General features: G+C 43.4%; 2 protein-coding genes across 2 annotated transcripts in view; both read right to left on the bottom strand.

The window, feature by feature from the left end:
- Positions 1-214: 214 nt before the first annotated feature.
- On the bottom strand, positions 215-12,246 carry BAG2 (BAG cochaperone 2). Its single transcript, XM_082664426.1, has 3 exons — positions 11,988-12,246; positions 3,048-3,157; positions 215-1,596 (listed from the first exon to the last, which is right to left on the bottom strand). Exons 1-3 carry the CDS (start codon positions 12,098-12,100, stop codon positions 1,184-1,186), a joined length of 636 nt encoding a protein of 211 aa, XP_082520552.1. The 5' UTR covers positions 12,101-12,246; the 3' UTR covers positions 215-1,183.
- A 3,323-nt stretch (positions 12,247-15,569) lies between these two features.
- Positions 15,570-18,712, bottom strand: part of ZNF451 (zinc finger protein 451) — a gene marked incomplete at its 3' end in the record, with an annotated part of 85,157 nt that continues 82,014 nt past the window's right edge. The window contains exon 15 of the mRNA XM_082663588.1: positions 15,570-16,533. Coding sequence (XP_082519714.1) covers positions 16,487-16,533 — 47 coding nt within the window. The remainder of the gene's footprint in view (positions 16,534-18,712) is intronic.

Genomic DNA, 18,712 nt, shown 5'->3' with positions numbered 1-18,712 from the left:
TTCAATCTGAAGTAGTATTTGGGGAAGCTAAAGTTTTTGTGTATCAATAGCACTAGTTATTTTGAACAAATGAAAGTGTTCTATAGTTGCTGCATTTATCACAGATAAAAGAATAATCAATACACTGGTCAACCTTGTTAGTGAACAAAATGCAATCTAAATTAAGGTATTTCATATTTAATATTAGAAAAAAATACTCAATGCTGAAAAGCTCTCAGTGAAACAGCAACTTTTTAATTATTGAAGACAGTATAAATTGATATAACTCTTATACAAAAAAACTTTGGAAACATATCAGGCCATGGAAATGTATATACCCTTTGACCAAGTAAAACCGATTGCTGGGGATTTATACAAAGAAAAACAAACGAAAGAAGGAAAAAGCTCTACGTACACAAATATGTTGCAGTAATAAGCAACAAACTGGAAACAACCTAAATGTCCAGTAAGGGGAATGGGTAAATTGTACAACTACATGGAATAGAGGTTCTTAAGTTGAGAATTAAAAGCAGACTTTAAAAGAGTATTTAATTTTTAAAGGCAAGTTACAACATTATATTTCTGTAATGATTAAAAATTTAAAGAAATGATGCATTTGGAAAAAGATGAAGTGGATATACCATATACAGTTCAGAGTGGTAAAATTAGAGGTGAAGTTTCTCACATTTTATGTCATATTTTCACGTATTATCAAGAAGTACATTCATATTATGAGATGCATAAATGTTTAAGTTCAAAATAATTTGATATAGATGTCTAAAAAACCTGCTGAATGAAAGAGAAGACACAGGGAAGGTTCCCTTCCATAATTCAAAGCTCACTGCTTGGCTCACAGCAGATGCGTGGTCAGTGTGTGCCCGTGTGTCTTTGCAGACAAAGCCCAGGAGAGAACCATGATGCTTTTACCCCTAGCTGAGCTCTTATTTCCCCCACATACTAAGTGTTCATCCACAGAATAGTAAAATATATATATATATATAGGAGGTGCTAGATCCTAGTACAAGACAAAAATTCAATCTAAAAACTTTTAGAAAGGTAATCAAAATATTTCTAGTTTTAATTGTTATTCACAAACTAACAACACTGAACTAGTTATCTGTCTAACAAACAGAACTAGTTATCACTTAAGATAGTACGTTATCATTTTTATGTGATTATTTATAAGGGCTCTTAGGTTGGAACACTAGTTGAATCTGCTTTCAGTGTTTTGTAGCAGGGTTTTGGAAGCAGCCCCTTTAGAATGCTCCAGCAGCTTGATGGCCTTGTCAGAGTTTTCAATGTTCCTAAGCAGGGTCTCTAGTCTTCTCTTAATTTTCTTCTGATCCTCGAGAGCACAGCCAATCACGATGGACTGGAACTTCTGATCCACCGGCCCCGCAGGCACCTCAGAGGAACATGCGCTGTACAGCGACATCAGGTGACTCTTGGCGTTTCCCAGATCATCCAGAAACTTACTGACCACCTCGTCAATGACCCTGGTGGCGTGCTTGAGGGACTCCTGCTGCTGGGGGTTCCTAATTGTTTCTACTGAAACTTCCACAGTCAGGGTTCGTCCCATCAGACGGTTTGCAGTCAGATTTAATTCTTCTCTTTCTCCTAATCATGAAAAGTTTGAAATATCAATCAATATGAGACATACACACATCTATGTCAAGAACACTAAGGTATTTTTGTGTGGCTGAATCTATCCTGTAAGCACCTATGAATTTCTTAAAGATACACGTTAAAACTACAGCAATAAGATTAATTTATAAAGAGTATCAGATTGGACGCCAGATGATTCTGCGGTTGTCACGTCTGCAGAAGCTGGGGCAGGTGTGCGTCTGTAACTGGGGCTTTGTGCTGGTTAGAGCAGGAGACTGGGTGCCCTGGATCTACGTGAGGATGTGCATTAGAGGAGGGAGATAACTTTCCCTTTACCTTTCTGAGCTTTTGGCTGAGACCCTCCTGTAATAAGACAGATTAACAAGAAAAAAACCCAGAAGCTTATTGACATGTATACCTCATGTATATACATGGGAGATCCCCAGGGAAACGAGTAACCCCCTGAGATGGCCCAGCCTCCACCCAAAATACCCTCAGCTAGAGAAGGTGAGGACGGAGGAAGGCAAGTTCTGGAGGTTCCCAGAAAAGGCACGATAGACAAAGGTAAGGTTCTTATGTAGATTCAGTAGGTGCCTTCTCCACTGGTGAAGGTTTCTTGTAGTTTTGTCATCCTCCTCTTCCTGGTAGAAAGGGAGACACCCTTACAAATGATTTCCTTTACAAAATGTAAATATAAATTTCCCTTACAAAACAGTGACTTCTACTGTTTTCAGAGCTCCTCCTCCTGTGTCTGCAGTTTCTCAAAAATATCCAGTTCGGAATAATCCTTAGGCCAGAGAGGCATATTTTGGGGCCTCACATTCTGTGTGTGTATCAATACAATGCCCCGATTCTGGCGGAAAAAAGCCATGACACGGGAGGAAAAGCTGCCCTGAAAATGAGGCACTGACTTCATCCCCTCCAGACTAATTTAGGCCAGTAGTCTGAGTCTTGGCCAGTATGAAGAGGGTGCTGGGTTATCACTTCACTATTTAGATGGAAATCAGCAACCTGTCCTGCTCTGTAACCTCCTTCCCAATTCACTGCTCTATGGCCAGGACAGTGAAGAGACACACTAGATCTTGACCCCTCTGAGGATGTGTGACAGTGTGGGTCTGGGCCGGGATGCACACTTAACCGCACCAGCTGCTCGGCCCAGAGGCCGGTCCTGTGCGGCCCCAGGGGAGCCCGGTTAGGAGGAGCACCGCCCGCTGGTGCAGAGCATCACAGGCCACCCGGCCCTCCTGTGGAACGGGGTTCAGTGGGTCCATAATCTGTTTTCTCTGCCTTTCTCCTCTTCCCCTCTATACGTTACACCTCCATTCATCTCCTTTTGTCTTCTCTGCTGCCGACCTTGTGCCCGTTTCCTCTGCTGTCACATCCTGCCCGGCTGTCTCTGCTGGGCTGGAGGAGCGGCTCTGCGGCACCCCCGCCGCCCCCCCGGCCCCGGGAGGGGCCCTCACCGTCGCTGATCTGCCGCATGTCCTGGCTGTTCTGGATGCTGTGGATCATCTCCAGGAGGACCTCCTTCTCCTGCTCCACAGCCGTGGCCGCTTCCCGAAGAGCCTCCACCCTGTGGAGTGCGGGGGACAGGACAGTTACTGGAGGGAAGCCGCGTCTTCCTCATCTCTCCACTGCTCAGTCCAGCTCAGGTGTAACGACGATTAGGAACACTTCCCAAAAACTCCTTACTCCTTTCTATTTTTTATTCTGTAATTGTTTTCTTTTTAATCCACTTGCCCTGTGGCTCCCAGTTTCCTCTCCGCTCACAGGGCACTCATTCTATTTAGTGTTTATCGATTTGTATTCGTTTTTACCAAAAAAATCTGCACTCATGTACTTGTCTATTTTCAATTTATTTATATCTCACTGTTTCTTTCTTCACTCAGCAGCATACTTAGAATCACCAGGTTCCCGTGTCCCTCACCTGATCTGCCCTCCCTGGCCCAGCGGAGACACGCCCTGTCCCCCAGCTTCTGCTCACAACCCGTCCACAATTACCCTTCCCCTTATGGCCCTGATAAGAGGATCCATCCCAGCGTGGAACTGCTGAGACACAGGGTGTGTGGACTGTCATCTGACTCCACCCTGGATTGTTCTCCATAATGGCCGGACCTCGAGTCCCTGTGTCCCGACAGCCCTACCAGCACTCAGCATCTCCCAACTTTCTAACCATCTGTTGCCAGGCTAACAAGTGATATGTCAGTACTTAATCTGCATTTCTTTCATTGCTAATAATTTTGGACATCTCTTTGTATCCTTGTGAGCTTGTTCACAACCTTTGCCTACTTTTTCTTTTTTAAACTGGGGTTACTCTCCTCTTGGTGATTTGGTGACAGACACTGTGACCATCTTCTCCCATCCCACCCTATATGATCTGTGTCTGGGAGGTCCTTCACTGAACAGAGAGCCTTATTTTGAAGTGAAAAGTAAAAAGATCCATCTTTTCTTGGTTTTGTTTTGCCTTAGCTCATGCTGTGAAGTTTTGTTTCAGGGTCCTCCCATCCCTAGGTCAGGACATACTTTCCTACATCTCCTTCTATTAACTTGTTTCACTTTTCTCATACTTATGTCTTAATTCATCTAGAATCCACCTCTGTATATGGTTAGGTAAGGATTTAATCATTTTCCCCAACATTATGCACCCCAAATCCATCTTTCCCTCAATGATTTGTAGATTGTCTGCCTCTGAAATCTCTATTCCATCCAGTAGTATTTTGACTGTTCTTACACCAACACCCATTTCTTAAAAATAGCACCAGCTTTGTTTGTGATATGCCTTAGTATCTGGTAGACCAGTCCTCTAATCTTTTTTTTTTTTTAATTTTTGACTGCGTTGGGTCTTCATTGCTGAGCGTGGGCTTTCCCTAGTTGTGGTGAGCGGGGGCTACTCTTCCTTGTGGTGTGCAGACTTCTCATTGCGGTGGCTTCTCGTTGCGGGGCACAGGCTGCAGGCGCGTGGGCTTCAGTAGTTGTGGCACATGGGCTCAGTAGTTGTGGCTCATGGGTTCTAGAGCGCAGGCTCAGTAGTTGTGGTGCACGGGCTTAGTTGCTCCGCGGCACATGGGATCTTCCCGTGCTAGGGCTCAAACCCGTGTTCCCTGCATTGGCAGGCAGATTCTTAACCACTGCACCACTAGGGAAGTCCCCAGTCCTCTAATCTTTAAAAATAACATAGCTATTTCGACTTTTATTCCTCCATACACTCTAAAGTAAGTTTATTGGGTTTCTCAAAAAACTGGAATAAATTAGACACCTTTAGAACACTGTTAGTTCCTCTAAGGGTGTCTCCTTCATCCAGACCCTCCTCTCCGTTCTTTATTAGAGTTTTGAAGTATTCTTGATGGTAGTCTTACAGACTCTTTTAAGTGTTTTGAATATTTTGGATATTGTTACTGTTGTGAATAATATATTTACATATATACTACATTTTATAGTTGGCTATTGTTGATTAGAGAAATGCTGTTTTTGGTAGGTTCACGTCATAACTGGCAACCTTCATTTACACTTATTCATTTTTAATGGTTTTTTAATTTCTGTTAGTTCTTCTGGATTGATGATCATTTCATCTACAAAAAACGAAAATTCTCATCTCTTCCTTTTCAATCCTATCAGCTCCAATTTTTCTTTCTTAAATAGCACTGACTAAACTCCTCCTGTGCGATATTAAACAGTGGCGCTAAGAGACGGCATCTTTGTCTTTTCCCGAATTTAAAGAGAATGCTTCTGTAGGTTTTTGGTGTAAAGCCCTGATAACCCCGCAACTATACACACATGCACTTACTACACAGACACACGAACACAACCAGTGACTAAAGAACGAGGCTGTGAAATTATGAGAGCGAAAGAAAACAAAACAAAGTCCTGTGTGTTTAAAGTGCTGTTTCCAGGGCACTTTCTCGTTTTTTTTTATTACACCACAACTAAATAAGTTGCCAAGTGTTGCAAAATAAATAGTGACAGGCCTACCTCCAGTACTCAGATGCTCTTGGAAACACGGATCACAAGGAGATCTAATCCCTTCTGTCTTCCTGGGCACGTGTTCTAGCATGTGTTCTTGCCACATGAAGAGGCCCTCACCCCAACCACACACACGCCTTTTCCCCTACAGGCACCCACCTGTTATCCCCCAAAATAGCACCGACACACTGTACAGTCACAGGGTCTCGATTCTCAAGATACTAAATACATTGTTGGATTCTGTGTTTATAAGAGCCAGTAGAAGCAAAGAGCTCGTAAGAATCTTATGTGACAAATTTGGCTGGAAAACAATCAAAACCAATATTCTATAAAACAGTAAACACACAGCATCAGGCTGCCTTCCAGCCCCATTCATTATGTGCTTACACATTTCACATGAGCAGACTCTCAGGGCCCGGGACACATGAAAATGGGTCAGGTTGTCACTAACATGAAACATTTGTGCAAAAACACAAATGTGACTCTAGTATTTAAATGGCACAGATGAGTCATTTGATTGGTAAATGAGATGCTGCTGAAAGAAGAGATTAATTTTCCAGCACTCCTGAGTTTATATTCAAATGTAAGATGATAAAGAGAATTGTTACTCTAAAGAAGAATGCTCCATTTATGATAAGTTATACTAGTAAGTTCATGAAGTTGTTAACAAGAAAATCGTTTGAAAGGAGACACTCTAGAAAAAATATAATAAATCTGTCATATAAAGAAGATATTTTGTCATTAAATGAGACCAAATATAGAGGCAATTAGATGGAACTTTTTTTTTTTTCCCCACAAGGCTAGAAATTGCCAGGGCATTTTCCCTGTGAAAAACAGATTTCATCTTTTATAGAACTTCTTATATATGATTTTATGTAAACCTTTTTCATTTCATAGCAAAGGTAAAATTTCATTCTTCAGGATGTAAAGATTCCCAGGGGTTTTTTGGCATCTTGGCCCTTTCATCTTCTGTCCCCCGCTTCCTGAACATTCTTTATCCCTGGCCCACGTCTACTGAGTGATCCTTTTTCAAAACCCAGTCCTTCTGGCAGGAACTGTTTCCTTAGCAGCTTCCTCCTTCCCCTCCCTTGAGGCCGTCAATACTATATCTGTCTAGTGTATGGACATCACATGCTTAGTTTTTTCTTTTAAAAAGCTGAACCTGCATCTCTACTTAGTTTGCTTAAGTCATATTTATCAGCTATTGGTCTCCTTAAATTCAATTCATATACACATCTTTTTGTCTACATTAGTTCTAGAAAACTGTTAGCCATTAAACCTTCAAATATTTCCCACCTGCCCTTCTATGATTTCTCCTGGAACTCTGTTCAGAGGCGTGTTGGACCAACTCACTTTATCCTTCACGTTAACACATCACTTGACAACACTCCTTGGCAGAGGGGGGCAGCTCTGGTTTTACCAGCAGATCCTGTAAGAGCTACATGTCCAAATTGGGAAAGAACTGATCCTCATGGCAAGGCTGGCCTGGGCTGCGCTCCTGGAAAACTCTCTGCATGAAATCACAACTAAGCTTTAACAGAGAGAACCTGTGCTCAGAATGTTCCCGCGAGGACAAATGTGGAGCGCACGCATCCTCGGCTGGTCCCCGGGGCCCAGAAATCGAAGCCTGGGGACCAAGAGACAAGGTGCTGGGAGGTGGTCTCCCAGCCAGCCACCCCGGCATGTGCTCTGTGCCACGTGCGGGGACTGCAAGGGCCTCAGTCCTGCCGCTCAAGCTAGAGCTGCTGCCACTTACCAGCTGAGTGACCTCGAGTAGTTACTTACATTCTCTTTGCCTCAATTTCCTCATTTACAAAACGGGGATCATGAAATGGTGTGACTGAATGAAGTAAAGCAGGTAAAGAGTTTAACACAGTGACTGACAGCACTGACTAAACAAGCTATGAGTTAATAGAGATGCAGTACCCGTGGATACGGATGGCCAACTCCGACACCATTTTATAGAAAAGATTTGAGCATCTGTGGCTTCTGGTACCCCACGGGCCCTGGAACCAATCCCTGCAGACACTGAGGGACCACTGCATGCAGTCCATGCCCAGAACTGGTGCCTTGAACGCTAGCTTCCTGGTCGTTATTACATGCTTCCATTATGAACTCAGGCTTGAAAATAACAAGAATTGTGCTTTCATCAAAAGGGGAAATGGCAAATGGACTTATTTCAAAGAAATTACTTCTAAAACAGGTTCTTAAAATCATAGTCCTGTTTCTTATTCAAAATTCTTGTATCAAAAGAATACTACAGAGGGCTTCCCTGGTGGCGCAGTGGTTGAGAGTCCGCCTGCCGATGCAGGGGACACGGGTTCGAGCCCTGGTCCGGGAAGATCCCACATGCCGTGGAGCGGCTGGGCCCGTGAGCCATGGCTGCTGAGGCTGCGCGTCCGGAGCCTGTGCTCCGCAACGGGAGAGGCCACAACAGTGAGAGGCCCGCGTACCGCAAAAAAAAAAAAAAAGAATACTACAGGTACTCCCCTGGTGGCGCAGTGGTCTCCAATGCAGGAGACACGGGTTCGAGCCCTGGTTCGGGAAGATCCCACATGCCGCGGAACAATTAAGCCCGCGAGCCACAACTGTTGAGCCCGCGTGCCTAGAGCCTGTGCTCCGCAACTAGAGAAGCCACCGCAACAAGAAGCCCGCGCACAGCAACGAGACCCAACATGGAGAGGAGAGGGGAGGGGACGGGAGGAGAGGGGAGGGGAAGAAGAAAATACTACAAAGATCACTTATATTTTAGGCAAGGTTAAGATTTTGAAGGGCTCTCTAATCATCACCAAAATGATAAATTACATTCACTACTGAGACACTCTGGTGTAAAAAAGGGTCTATGCTTTAGTGTCAGGAGCTACTCATGAGCAGGATGGCCTCAGACTGGCCACTCAGTCCCTCTGGACTGGATTCGCTCGCTTCTAAAGGAGGGAACATATGTCCTCCTCCTGCCTCAGAGGGTTTTGGAAGGTTCACATGACAATGTCTACAAGAAGTGATCTTTTAAATTACAGGCTTTTATACAATATTAACTATGGTGCCATCTTGTCTTGTGGCTCCTGGGACGTTGGTGCAGTGAAACTGTCAGCTAAATGACCACATCCGCCCTTGCCCCATCCTTCATTCCTTGGCTGCCATGGAAGCCATGGTGACTGGCTGATGGCGGGGGAGGGAGCCACAATAGGACGAGTTTGGGGACATCTGTGAACAGCTAGTCTCCCAGTCCTGTCGTTCCCCTTGGCTGTTCTCCACACCCCACGTCCCAAGCATCTTCACCACCATCCAGAGCCTTCAGGGGCCGCTCAACACCCTGCACACAGCAGGTGTTCAATAGTCCCTGAGATCAGGGACTCAGGGACACCAATCTAAGTGGAATTTTCACCTTTCAGTAAAATCATATACTATTCCTACATTTTTGAAATATGACATACTTAACTCTAAGAAAATTCAGGCACAAAGTATTAAGCTCTACAGCCAGTCTTCCTGGGTTCCAGCTGTGTGACCTTGGATGAGTCATTTAACTTCTCAAGCCTCAATTTCCTGCCTGAAGAACAGAGGTGACGGTAATTTCCACAAAGGCACGGGGCCTGCAGAGTCAGCGCCCATTAACTAAATAACTGTTAATGGGTATCATTTATGAATTATGATCACTGTTAAATTAGTAACAATCATAAGCAAAGTGTTTAGAGCCACTGATGAATGGAAAAATCAGACACCATTTGGTAATGAAAACCGGGAGAGAAAGGCATCACCTTTTTAGGAGGAAGCAAAAAAGGAGGTGAGCCGGCGTCAAAAAAGAAAGGCTAATGTCATGCTAACATATTAGAAACAAATGGAGTTTCTTTAATGATTTGTCAGATGCTGCCAAACACCTGAAAGCACTTTAAACACCATGGACATCAGTTCACAAGGCAGGTCATTAAGCAGTGAGCATAATTCTATTTTCAGTTTCATATGGAAAAAGTTCTGCCACAATTGAAAAAACTAGTACAGTGGGGAACAGTAAACACCAGCTTCTAGGTACAGCCTGTAATTTTCACCCTACTTAGTACCCTGCCATCCTCAATATGAAATTAAACTATTAGATAAGAACACATGAATGTTACATTTTCTTTTTAAACTTGATCTTATAGGCATGATTCTATCAACAGTTTCTTTTTTTTTAATTTTATTTATTTATTTATTTTTTTGGTTGTGTTGGGTCTTTGTTGCTGTGCACAGGCTTTCTCTAGTTGTGGCAAGTGGGGGCTACTCTTCATTACGGTGCACGGGCTTCTCATTGCGGTGGCTTCTCCTGTTGCAGAGCATGGGCTCTACGTGCACAGGCTTCAGTAGTTGTGGCATACAGGATTAGCTGCTCCACGGCATGTGGGATCTTCCTGGACCAGGGCTCGAACCCATGTCCCCTGCATTGGCAGGCAGATTCTTAACCACTGCGCCACCAGGGAAGCCCGGCATCATTTTTTTTAAAAGGAAGAAACAAAGCTCACAAAAGTCTAAAATTACTAGAAAAGGCCCTAAAATGAATAATTAGACACATATTAATCTTTTTTAGCTCAAGGGTTAATTCAGCAAGTTATTATTTAATCACTTGCACACGGTAATCAGAATTCACTTTACATTAATGAAGCATTGGAATAATATTCAAAACCAGAGGCTTCCTTTTAAAGATGAGTACTTGACTGCTTCTGTACCTACCCTATGTGAGGCACCAAGTTTGAGGAAAGTGAATCAGCTTGAAGAAAGGAGGGGGCAGCATCCACCTGTTCCTTTAAGAAAACATCCTTTCCCTCTAACTAGGGGAGAGAGACCCCTGAAATGGTTGAGAACATGCCCTCAAAGTTCTAAAGACCGGAGGAGACGCTGAGGCACTTGTTTCGCTGCTACATAAAAAGAAATCATAATCTTCCCAGGGACACTCAGGGGCTCTAGTTTTGTTCCATCTGGTTCAGCTAGTTCCATCTGCCTCATTCCAAGCAGGACCCCTCTATTACTCTCCATGAAATCATGGTGGTGGAGAACTTATTTTCTGAGAAGACATCGTTTCTTCCCATGATGATAATAATAATAAAGATGTATATAATAAATGACAATTTAAACATATATATTAATAAATCATTCACTTGGTTATTAATGTACTTTATTGGCAAACAGACCCCTTGTTTTGGTATATTAATCCAGGGAGATAAAGACATATATGCAGTGCTTCTTAAAATTTTTGTCTTACGTACTCCCTTGCTCACCCAGAACCTGGCGAAAACTATGCGAAAAAAATTCCTTGTGGTTTCAGGGAGTTGTGGGCGCCTCAATATGATTTTCCTGTAACTACACTTGCACACAACTTACACAGTAACTTTAGTGACATAAACAGTTACAGGAAGTACATACAAGTTTTCATTCACTGTTAAAGGAAAAAAAGTATTTCCCAAATTTCTTATAAATTATTTAGGAATTCCATACAAGCCAGCCACTACATTTGCCACTAAGGAGTGCCCGTGGTGCCCGGCTCTACAGGAATTGACAGCACAGCCTGGAAAGAATTCAGGAGAAGAGCAGGAATGAGGCACTCAGAGCTCGGGGAAAACCAGCAGAACAGGCACTCAGAGATTTTCAGGAAAAATCTTAGGAACACATTCCTGCATCTTCCCAAACTCAGAAAAACACTCAAACCATTAAGGGAGACATCTGCTCCTGGTCAGCAGTAACCTGCCACCCAAATGTGCGCCTGAGTGCGCGGGCCCTTCTCTAAAGTCACATTCCTGGGACCTCAGCGCCGGAACCGCCCCCCCCAACTTCCCCCAATAGAACAACTCAGGCTCTCATCTTGCACGTGTTTATCGCAATGGGCACACTGATTACTTAGTAACACCGTCATTAGTTAAGAAGGGAAAACTGACTCGTGTTCTCAGGCCAGTGACCAGCATTTGGAAGGTGTGACCGGCGACCTGGAGAAGGAGCCCCCCCCACCCCCACACACACACCCGGGCTGAAAGTAGCAGGGGATCAGATGGATTTTTATATTTTGCAAAGAGATCAATCATTCACAACGGTGACCACTAAACTGCCGCCTGTCCTAGAAATACACTATGGGAAAAGACTGGGCCGGAAACACCTGGCCCCCACACGGAACGTTCCAGAAGCTCTGCGGACGGGCAGTGTCACAGCTCCCATGTCGAGTAACGTACCCGTAACGTTCCCTTCTCGGTTCTCACGCTTCCGGGGCTCGGGTCTGGAGCCGCGAAGGAGCGTGGCCGCCGGAGCGTGCGGGGCCGCTGACCCAGAACACGGCCGCTCCCGTGAGGGGACCCGCCGACCCAGCGCGGCCCTCCGCGGGGCCCGGGTCAGCCCAGCTCCCCTGCCAGCCGCTCCCCGCTGCCCGCGCGCTCCCTGCTCTCGGTCCCCGCGCGCCCTCCGCAGGCTCGGAGGGCCGGCCCGCGCACCTGAGCTCCAGCTGGTCCAGGCTCTCCAGCAGGCGGCTGGAGCGGTCGGCCATGGACGAGGAGCGGCAGAAGCGGCCCTCGTTGGCCTTGGCGCTGATCCTCGCCTGAGCCATCGGCGTCCGGCGGGCGGCCCGAGATCACTGCCTTCCCCGCGCTCCACCCGCCTCCTCTGACACGCCGCCCGCGAACCGGGGAACCGGGAAACGGGCGCGGGTGCACGAGAGCCGGCGGCTGCTCTGTCCGGCGCCGGCGGCCTCGAGGGCGGCGCGGCGGGGAGGCCTTTCTGGGCGCGGGGACGCGTCTCCGCCCCGAACACCGCCCGAGGCGGAGCCCGCGCCCCCGGCCCCGCCCCGCAGGGGCTCCAAGGGGAGCGGGCTTGGGCTGTGCTGGGGTGGAAAGGGCCCTTCATGCAACCGCGGCCGCGGCTCTGGGCACTTTCCCGAGATGAGAACAAGGAGCCTGGAGGCCACAACTGAAGCTGATAGATGTACGGAGCAAGCTGAACCTCTTTTTTTTACACCCGCTCTCATGAAGTCATTTTTAATGACTTTCTTTTGTATTAAAAAGTTACTGGTTGGGACTTCCCTGGTGGTCCAGTGGGTAAGACCGTGATCCCAGTGCAGGGGGCCCGGGTTTGACGCCTGGTGGGGTAACTAGATCCCCATGCATGCCGCAACTAAGAGTCTGCATGCTGCAAGAAAGATTCCCACCTGCCACAACTAAGACCGGGGGCGGCCAAAATAAATAAAATTAAGTACCAAAAGAAGATTAAGAAAGGAATTTTGGTAAAGCACCCACACATGTTTAAAAAAAGTTATTGGTTGGAATTTGAGTGAAATAATTATTATTTAAGGCCGTTTCACACCCCACTTATTTAAATCTCCAGTTATGAAAAGACGCAGTAGACCACTTGGTCAGACATTATAAAGGTCAGTGAGTGGAATGGGGCTGGGAATACAAAGATGTATCGACTTAAATACTTGCGCTTTGCTCCCATCTCATTATAGCTCTCTGCCTCTAAGGATGAGAATGTACAGGACACCTGAAATGGAGATAGTAACAGTTTAAAGCTGCATCACAACCTTTAATCTGAGATCAAAGCCATTGAAATAATTGAACAGAGATGAGGCCTTTAAGGCTTGATCCCAATTCCTCTGAACTCTAAATACTAATAAACTGTTGCTGTAGATTATCTGACCTCATTAAATGTTTTGTCCGATCATGACACCTGGAATCTTTAGACATTTTGTGAATGGTCTGAAAGTCTATCACGTAGCTTTGGAAACGTGCTGGACTCTCTTTCTCTCACACCCTAGACCCAGTGGGCTCCACCTTCAGAGAACACCCAGGCCTACTCCCACTTGCCTGTCCCCACTCCGCTACTCAGGTCTCGGCCAGCATCACTTCTCTCCTGCATCACCGTGATACCCTCCTACCTGGTCTTCCTGCTTCTGCTCTCATGTCTATGCTTAGCACAGCAGCTACAGTCATCCTTCTAAATAAGGCGCACCACACCACTTCTCAGAAACCTTCAGCGGCCCCTCGTTTGTGAAATGGGTAAAAGCCAAGGTCTTCAGAAGAGGCCTCAGAGGACTCCATCTCCTGTTTCTCTCTGAGCTCATCCCGCTCACTCGCCTATGCTAGCCTTCTTGCTTTTCCATGGATGTATCAAGCTCACTTCCAGACTTTTCACCTCCACCTACAGCTCCTCCCCATACACATTTGCTTGGCTCACTCCCTGGCCTTCAGGTCTTTGTTCAAGTTTACCAGAAGGACCTTGACCTCCCTATTACAAATAGCAAGCACTCCTGCCCCGCCCCACCCCCATACTATCTTCCCCTTCCCTGTTTTCCTTCCCCTCTTGTCACCTCTCCCCCAGCTGTGCTCCAGAGAGGAGTGTAGGCTTTGTTTCGCTCACTGGTGTATCTCAAGTGCTTAGAACAGCCACGCTGACATACAGTAAGTACTCAATAAATACTTCGTGAGTGAATGAATAAATGAATTGTTTCAAAGAAATTTAAAAGAAAAAAATGATGGAAAAAAAAGTCTTTAAATTGAGGCCCAGCCGATTGAGTCTCCCAGCTGCACTTGCCCAAGGGTGTCCAGAGCAGTCCCTGTACCTTGTTCTTGGGAGAGGCCAGAGTGGAGGGCCAGGTCGTCAGGGGGACAAGGAGTAGGAGAAAGGGCTGGTCTGGTAGGATACCAAGCATCCAGAAAGAAAAAAAAAAAGCTTCTTAACCGAGATATTTTTATTTAAGACAATCAATGATACCACCAACCAGATACTATCAGTACATTATCTACATATCCTTTTTAAAATAAACATATGTTATCCATCATTGCTTTGACAAAAGTTGTTATTCAGGTATAAAAATAAGGAATCACAATAAAAACTTTTTACAAGAAAAAAATCACAATAAAATAAAAAATGAAAACAAACAGGTAAGCATCACTGTCAATGTTAGAAACATTTACTCTTGATAATATTCCCCATAACTTTCTGTAACATCCAGACTACCTCTCCTCCTTGTGTCTAACTTAACTTCAACTTATGAAGTAATTTAAAAGTGATTTTTAATTGCTTATTAAGTAGAAATAGAATCAGTGACAATTATTAATTAAAACATTAAACAACCCAGTTACCTTATTTAAAGGATCATGATGAATTATCCCTTTCCTGTCATATGAAAAGCCTCAGTTACTCTTGACCATAGACACCACACAAGCGTCCTAGTAGAACACAGGCTGCATCCCACCTGTGTGTGGCACCTCCCCTACATCTACTGGACCACTCTTCTTTCTGGAACACTCTTTCTGCTCCTCACTACTGAGCAAGCTCCTGCAGATGTCTTTAAGGTCCGGCTCCATGACTACCACCCAAAGCCTTAACTACTCTAACAAGTAAATTAAAAATACAATGTGGTCACTTTGGAAAAATGACTAGTACATTCTCAAGCTATGATGTGTACTTAAAAAAAAATGCAAGCAGGTAGGACAGAATTGACAGCTTAAGAAATAAAAACACAAATTGGTTTCCAATGTGGATTGAAAAGACTTTATAATAATAATAAAAAAAACCCAGTAATACTATTTCACACTAAACTATCTAGTTACAGAGAAAGATCAAAGTTCTAGCCATGATATATTTTTTTTCTGTCTTAAAGAAAAATTTATATTTACAGAAAATTTTAAGTTTGGTAAGTAATTACTACTCGAAATTTTTAGGGATGACATTTCTGGGTCAAATAACTTGAAGCATATACACAAAGACTGTACGACAAACCCCTTCTTAGTCTCCTAATTAGGTAACGTTTTTTATTATTCACAATGTGGCCTCAACATTTAAAAATTAAATATTTAATACCAACAGTAGGAAACTAACATTTTAATGAATAACTAAAATGAAGATACCTCCATATGAAATAAAAATTTTAAAGGGTTAAGGAAGATTACTCCTGAGTAGAACTTTCAACGTTATTTTCTGAAGAATACTATGTTTACACAAATATATATAAAAGAATTAATATTATTAAAAATATGCCTAATTCTATGCAAATATTTTTTACATCATTCCCTTTAAACAGTAGATAATACAAGTCACATAAAAGTCTAAGCAGGGGTTTCCCTGGTGGCGCAGTGGTTGAGAGTCCACCTGCCGATGCAGGGGACACGGGTTTGTGCCCCGGTTCGGGAAGATCCCACATGCCGCAGAGTGGCTGGGCCCGTGAGCCATGGCCGCTGAGCCTGCGCGTCCGGAGCCTGTGCTCCGCAACGGGAGAGGCCACAACAGTGAGGGGCCCGTGTACCGCAAAAAAAAAAAAAAAGTCTAAGCAGGTAAAAGGAATGGCAAAAGTTTCTTTTCACTATTTTCAAAGAAAAATTTTTTTTATTCCAGCAATATGCAGCTCTAATTAAAGCAGGGATATACATATGAGTGAAACCCACAAAGAACATTGCTGATAAAATTTTTCATCTCTTTCCATGATCAGTTTCCATTACTCTCTCCCAATAATCAAAGATCTCAAAGGTATTATATATTAGTGCCACATGAGCAGAATTTACAGAAAAAGTGAGCTATGACAGCTTTATTTATATTCATTTTCACTCCTAAAAAAATAAACTAGAATCATCTGTACTGTACAAATAAAATTAAAGAACCAATTCTATTTGGGAAACATATAAACAATAGTCAAGGGCTTTTCTAATTTTTAATTCTTGTAACCTAAATATATGAATTCAAAGTTAACTGGGAAACATGATACCTATATTAGAATTCATGATTTGTATTTGCATTACCATGTATTCTATTCCTCTATACATTTTTGCAAAATAGCACAAAAATACAAAGCAATATCAGATTTTGAACATATGAAAGCAAAAAAAAGTTTTCAAGTACATTTGTACTAGCAGATTTCTGATCTCCTTTAGAAAACAAACTCAAGAATTTATTATCCTGAGTCTCTTCAAGGCCACTTGATGCTGTGTGGTAATATCTTTAATTACATTTCCTCAAGACTTCTTCTAATCGCTTCTTCTAATTCCACATCTGCATTAAAAAACATAGAAGTTTGATATTTAGAGCAGAAAACTAATAAAGATGTGCTTTATGTAGGTCTCATCAACTACATCTGTATTTTCAGGAAGGAAAGGAAATACAAATTGGAGAAACTGAGGGTAACTTGGCAGTTTCTTCATCATAAAATATGACTATTTTGAAATATAAGAATCTGGATATAATCTCAAACTGAATTATAATATATCTGAGCTTAATTATGCTAAGAAACTTGTAAGTAATTTCCATTTAGGGACGTAGAAACTCAACAAACTTCTGGAATCACTAACAGGTAATCACCAGACTCAACGTGGAAAATGAGTATGTATTTCCAAAAAGATTTGAGGTAATGCATATAAGACTTAAAGCAGAAATAGAAAGCCAAAACCATGAAATGGCAAAATCTCAAAGGCTATTAAAATTTTAGTTTTAAGCTTTCTAGTATCTAAGCAAAGAGTCAAACTCATGGCTATATAATGTCCTCTGAGAAGCATATACACATATGCACTCATTGAACAAATATTTACTGAATGCCCACTGTATACCAGGCACAGAATACAACAGTGAACAAGACTGACATTCTTGTGTTCACAGGTCTTTTTTTCCATTTCCCAAGAATGATGCTACTAAGGTCCAAGAGGGTGGAACTAGGTGTCCGTTTCTTGGCCTTCAGTAGCTTCTCACACCAGATTTATCTCATCCTGTCCAGTCCACGGTCTCCCAGAGCCTACTTGGTTCACAGACACTGGTAATTCTTCTAAGATACAGCCGCACCTTCCTCTGAGCTGGGGCACTAGTGTTATGTAGTTGGCAATTTAAAACACTACAAGCTACTCTACACTGCATTAAGTTAAAGCTAGATTCTGGGTCAGTGAGTTGCCCTAAGATGAATTCAAAGGGATGAAGAAATGCACAGAAAAGCCAAGATGCTCTTAGCAAAGCAGAAAAGGGTGACAAGATTTATTTTTATTAAAACTTATTACAAAGTTACAGTAATTAAGAGTGTGGGGGCTTCCCTAGTGGCGCAGTGGTTGAGAGTCCGCCGGCAGATGCAGGGGACACGGGTTCGTGCCCCGGTCTGGGAAGATCCCACATGCCGTGGAGCGGCTAGGCCTGTGAGCCATGGCCGCTGAGCCTGCGTGTCCGGAGCCTGTGCTCCGCAACGGAAGAGGCCACAACAGTGAGAGGCCCGCGTACCGCAAAAAAAAAAAAAAAAAAAGTGTGGTACCAGTGTAAGAACAGATGAACACACCAAAGGAACAGCATAGACAACTCAGAAACAGACTCATGCATATATGGAAACTAGATTGATAACAAAGGTGGTGATGCAGAAAGGTGGGGAAAGATGATATTCTTAACAAATGGTCAACTAGTAGGCCATATGGAAAAAACCTTAAAATTTACCTCTACCTTATGGAATATACAAAAACACATTTCAGATTTACTGTATATTTAACTATATAATTGTGAAAGGCAAAACAACAAAGCTTCTAGAAGATAATACATGGGAATACCTTCATGACCTTAGTGTAGGTCATTAAATAGGATTAATAATCCTTATTAAATAGGATTCAAAAAACATTATGAAAAAGAATCGTACTTTGGAATGTATTAAAATTACTTTTCTCCACCAAAAGCACCATTAAGTGAGTAAAAAGACAAGACATTGAGTGAGAGAAAATATTTGCAATACATAGATCTTGCTTGTATCCAGAGAGAACTAAAAGATTTTCAACCCAGAAAAATCAATAAAAAGATCATCCAGGGCTTCCCTGGTGGCGTAGTGGTTAAGAATCCGCCTGCCAATGCAGGGGACATGAATTCGAGCCTTGATCCGGGAAGATTCCACATGCCGCGGAATAACTAAGCCCATGCGCCACAACTACTGAGCCTGCGCTCTAGAGCCTGTGCTCAGCAACAAGAGAAGCCACCGCAATGAGAAGCCTGTGCACTGCAACAAAGACTAGCCCCCGCTCGCCACAACTAGAGAAAGCCTGCACACAGCAACGAAGACACAACACAGCCAATAAATAAATAAATAAATAAATAAATAAATTTTTTTTTAAAAAAAAGATCATCCAAAAGAAAACTGTCAAGAAATCTGGAAAGGCACTGGCAAAAGATGTGAGGATGGTCAATAAACATTACTCATCAGAAAAATGTAAACTCAAAC

This window comes from Grampus griseus, assembly GCF_964374135.1.
Source record: "Grampus griseus genome assembly, chromosome: 10".
NCBI classification, from domain to species: Eukaryota; Metazoa; Chordata; class Mammalia; order Artiodactyla; family Delphinidae; genus Grampus; species Grampus griseus.
This window is presented reverse-complemented; position numbering and strand designations above follow the sequence as displayed.

What these genes read in the sequence shown, in the direction of transcription:
- BAG2 (XM_082664426.1), bottom strand. Translation starts at nt 12,100, where the DNA reads ATGGCTCAGGCGAGGATCAGCGCCAAGGCCAACGAGGGCCGCTTCTGC. An exon ending in CTGGACCAGCTGGAGCTCAG is followed by an intron (nt 3,158 to 11,987) that starts GTGCGCGGGCCG and finishes CGCACTCCACAG; the next exon opens with GGTGGAGGCTCTTCGGGAAG. An exon ending in CATGCGGCAGATCAGCGACG is followed by an intron (nt 1,597 to 3,047) that starts GTGAGGGCCCCT and finishes TTTCATGATTAG; the next exon opens with GAGAAAGAGAAGAATTAAAT.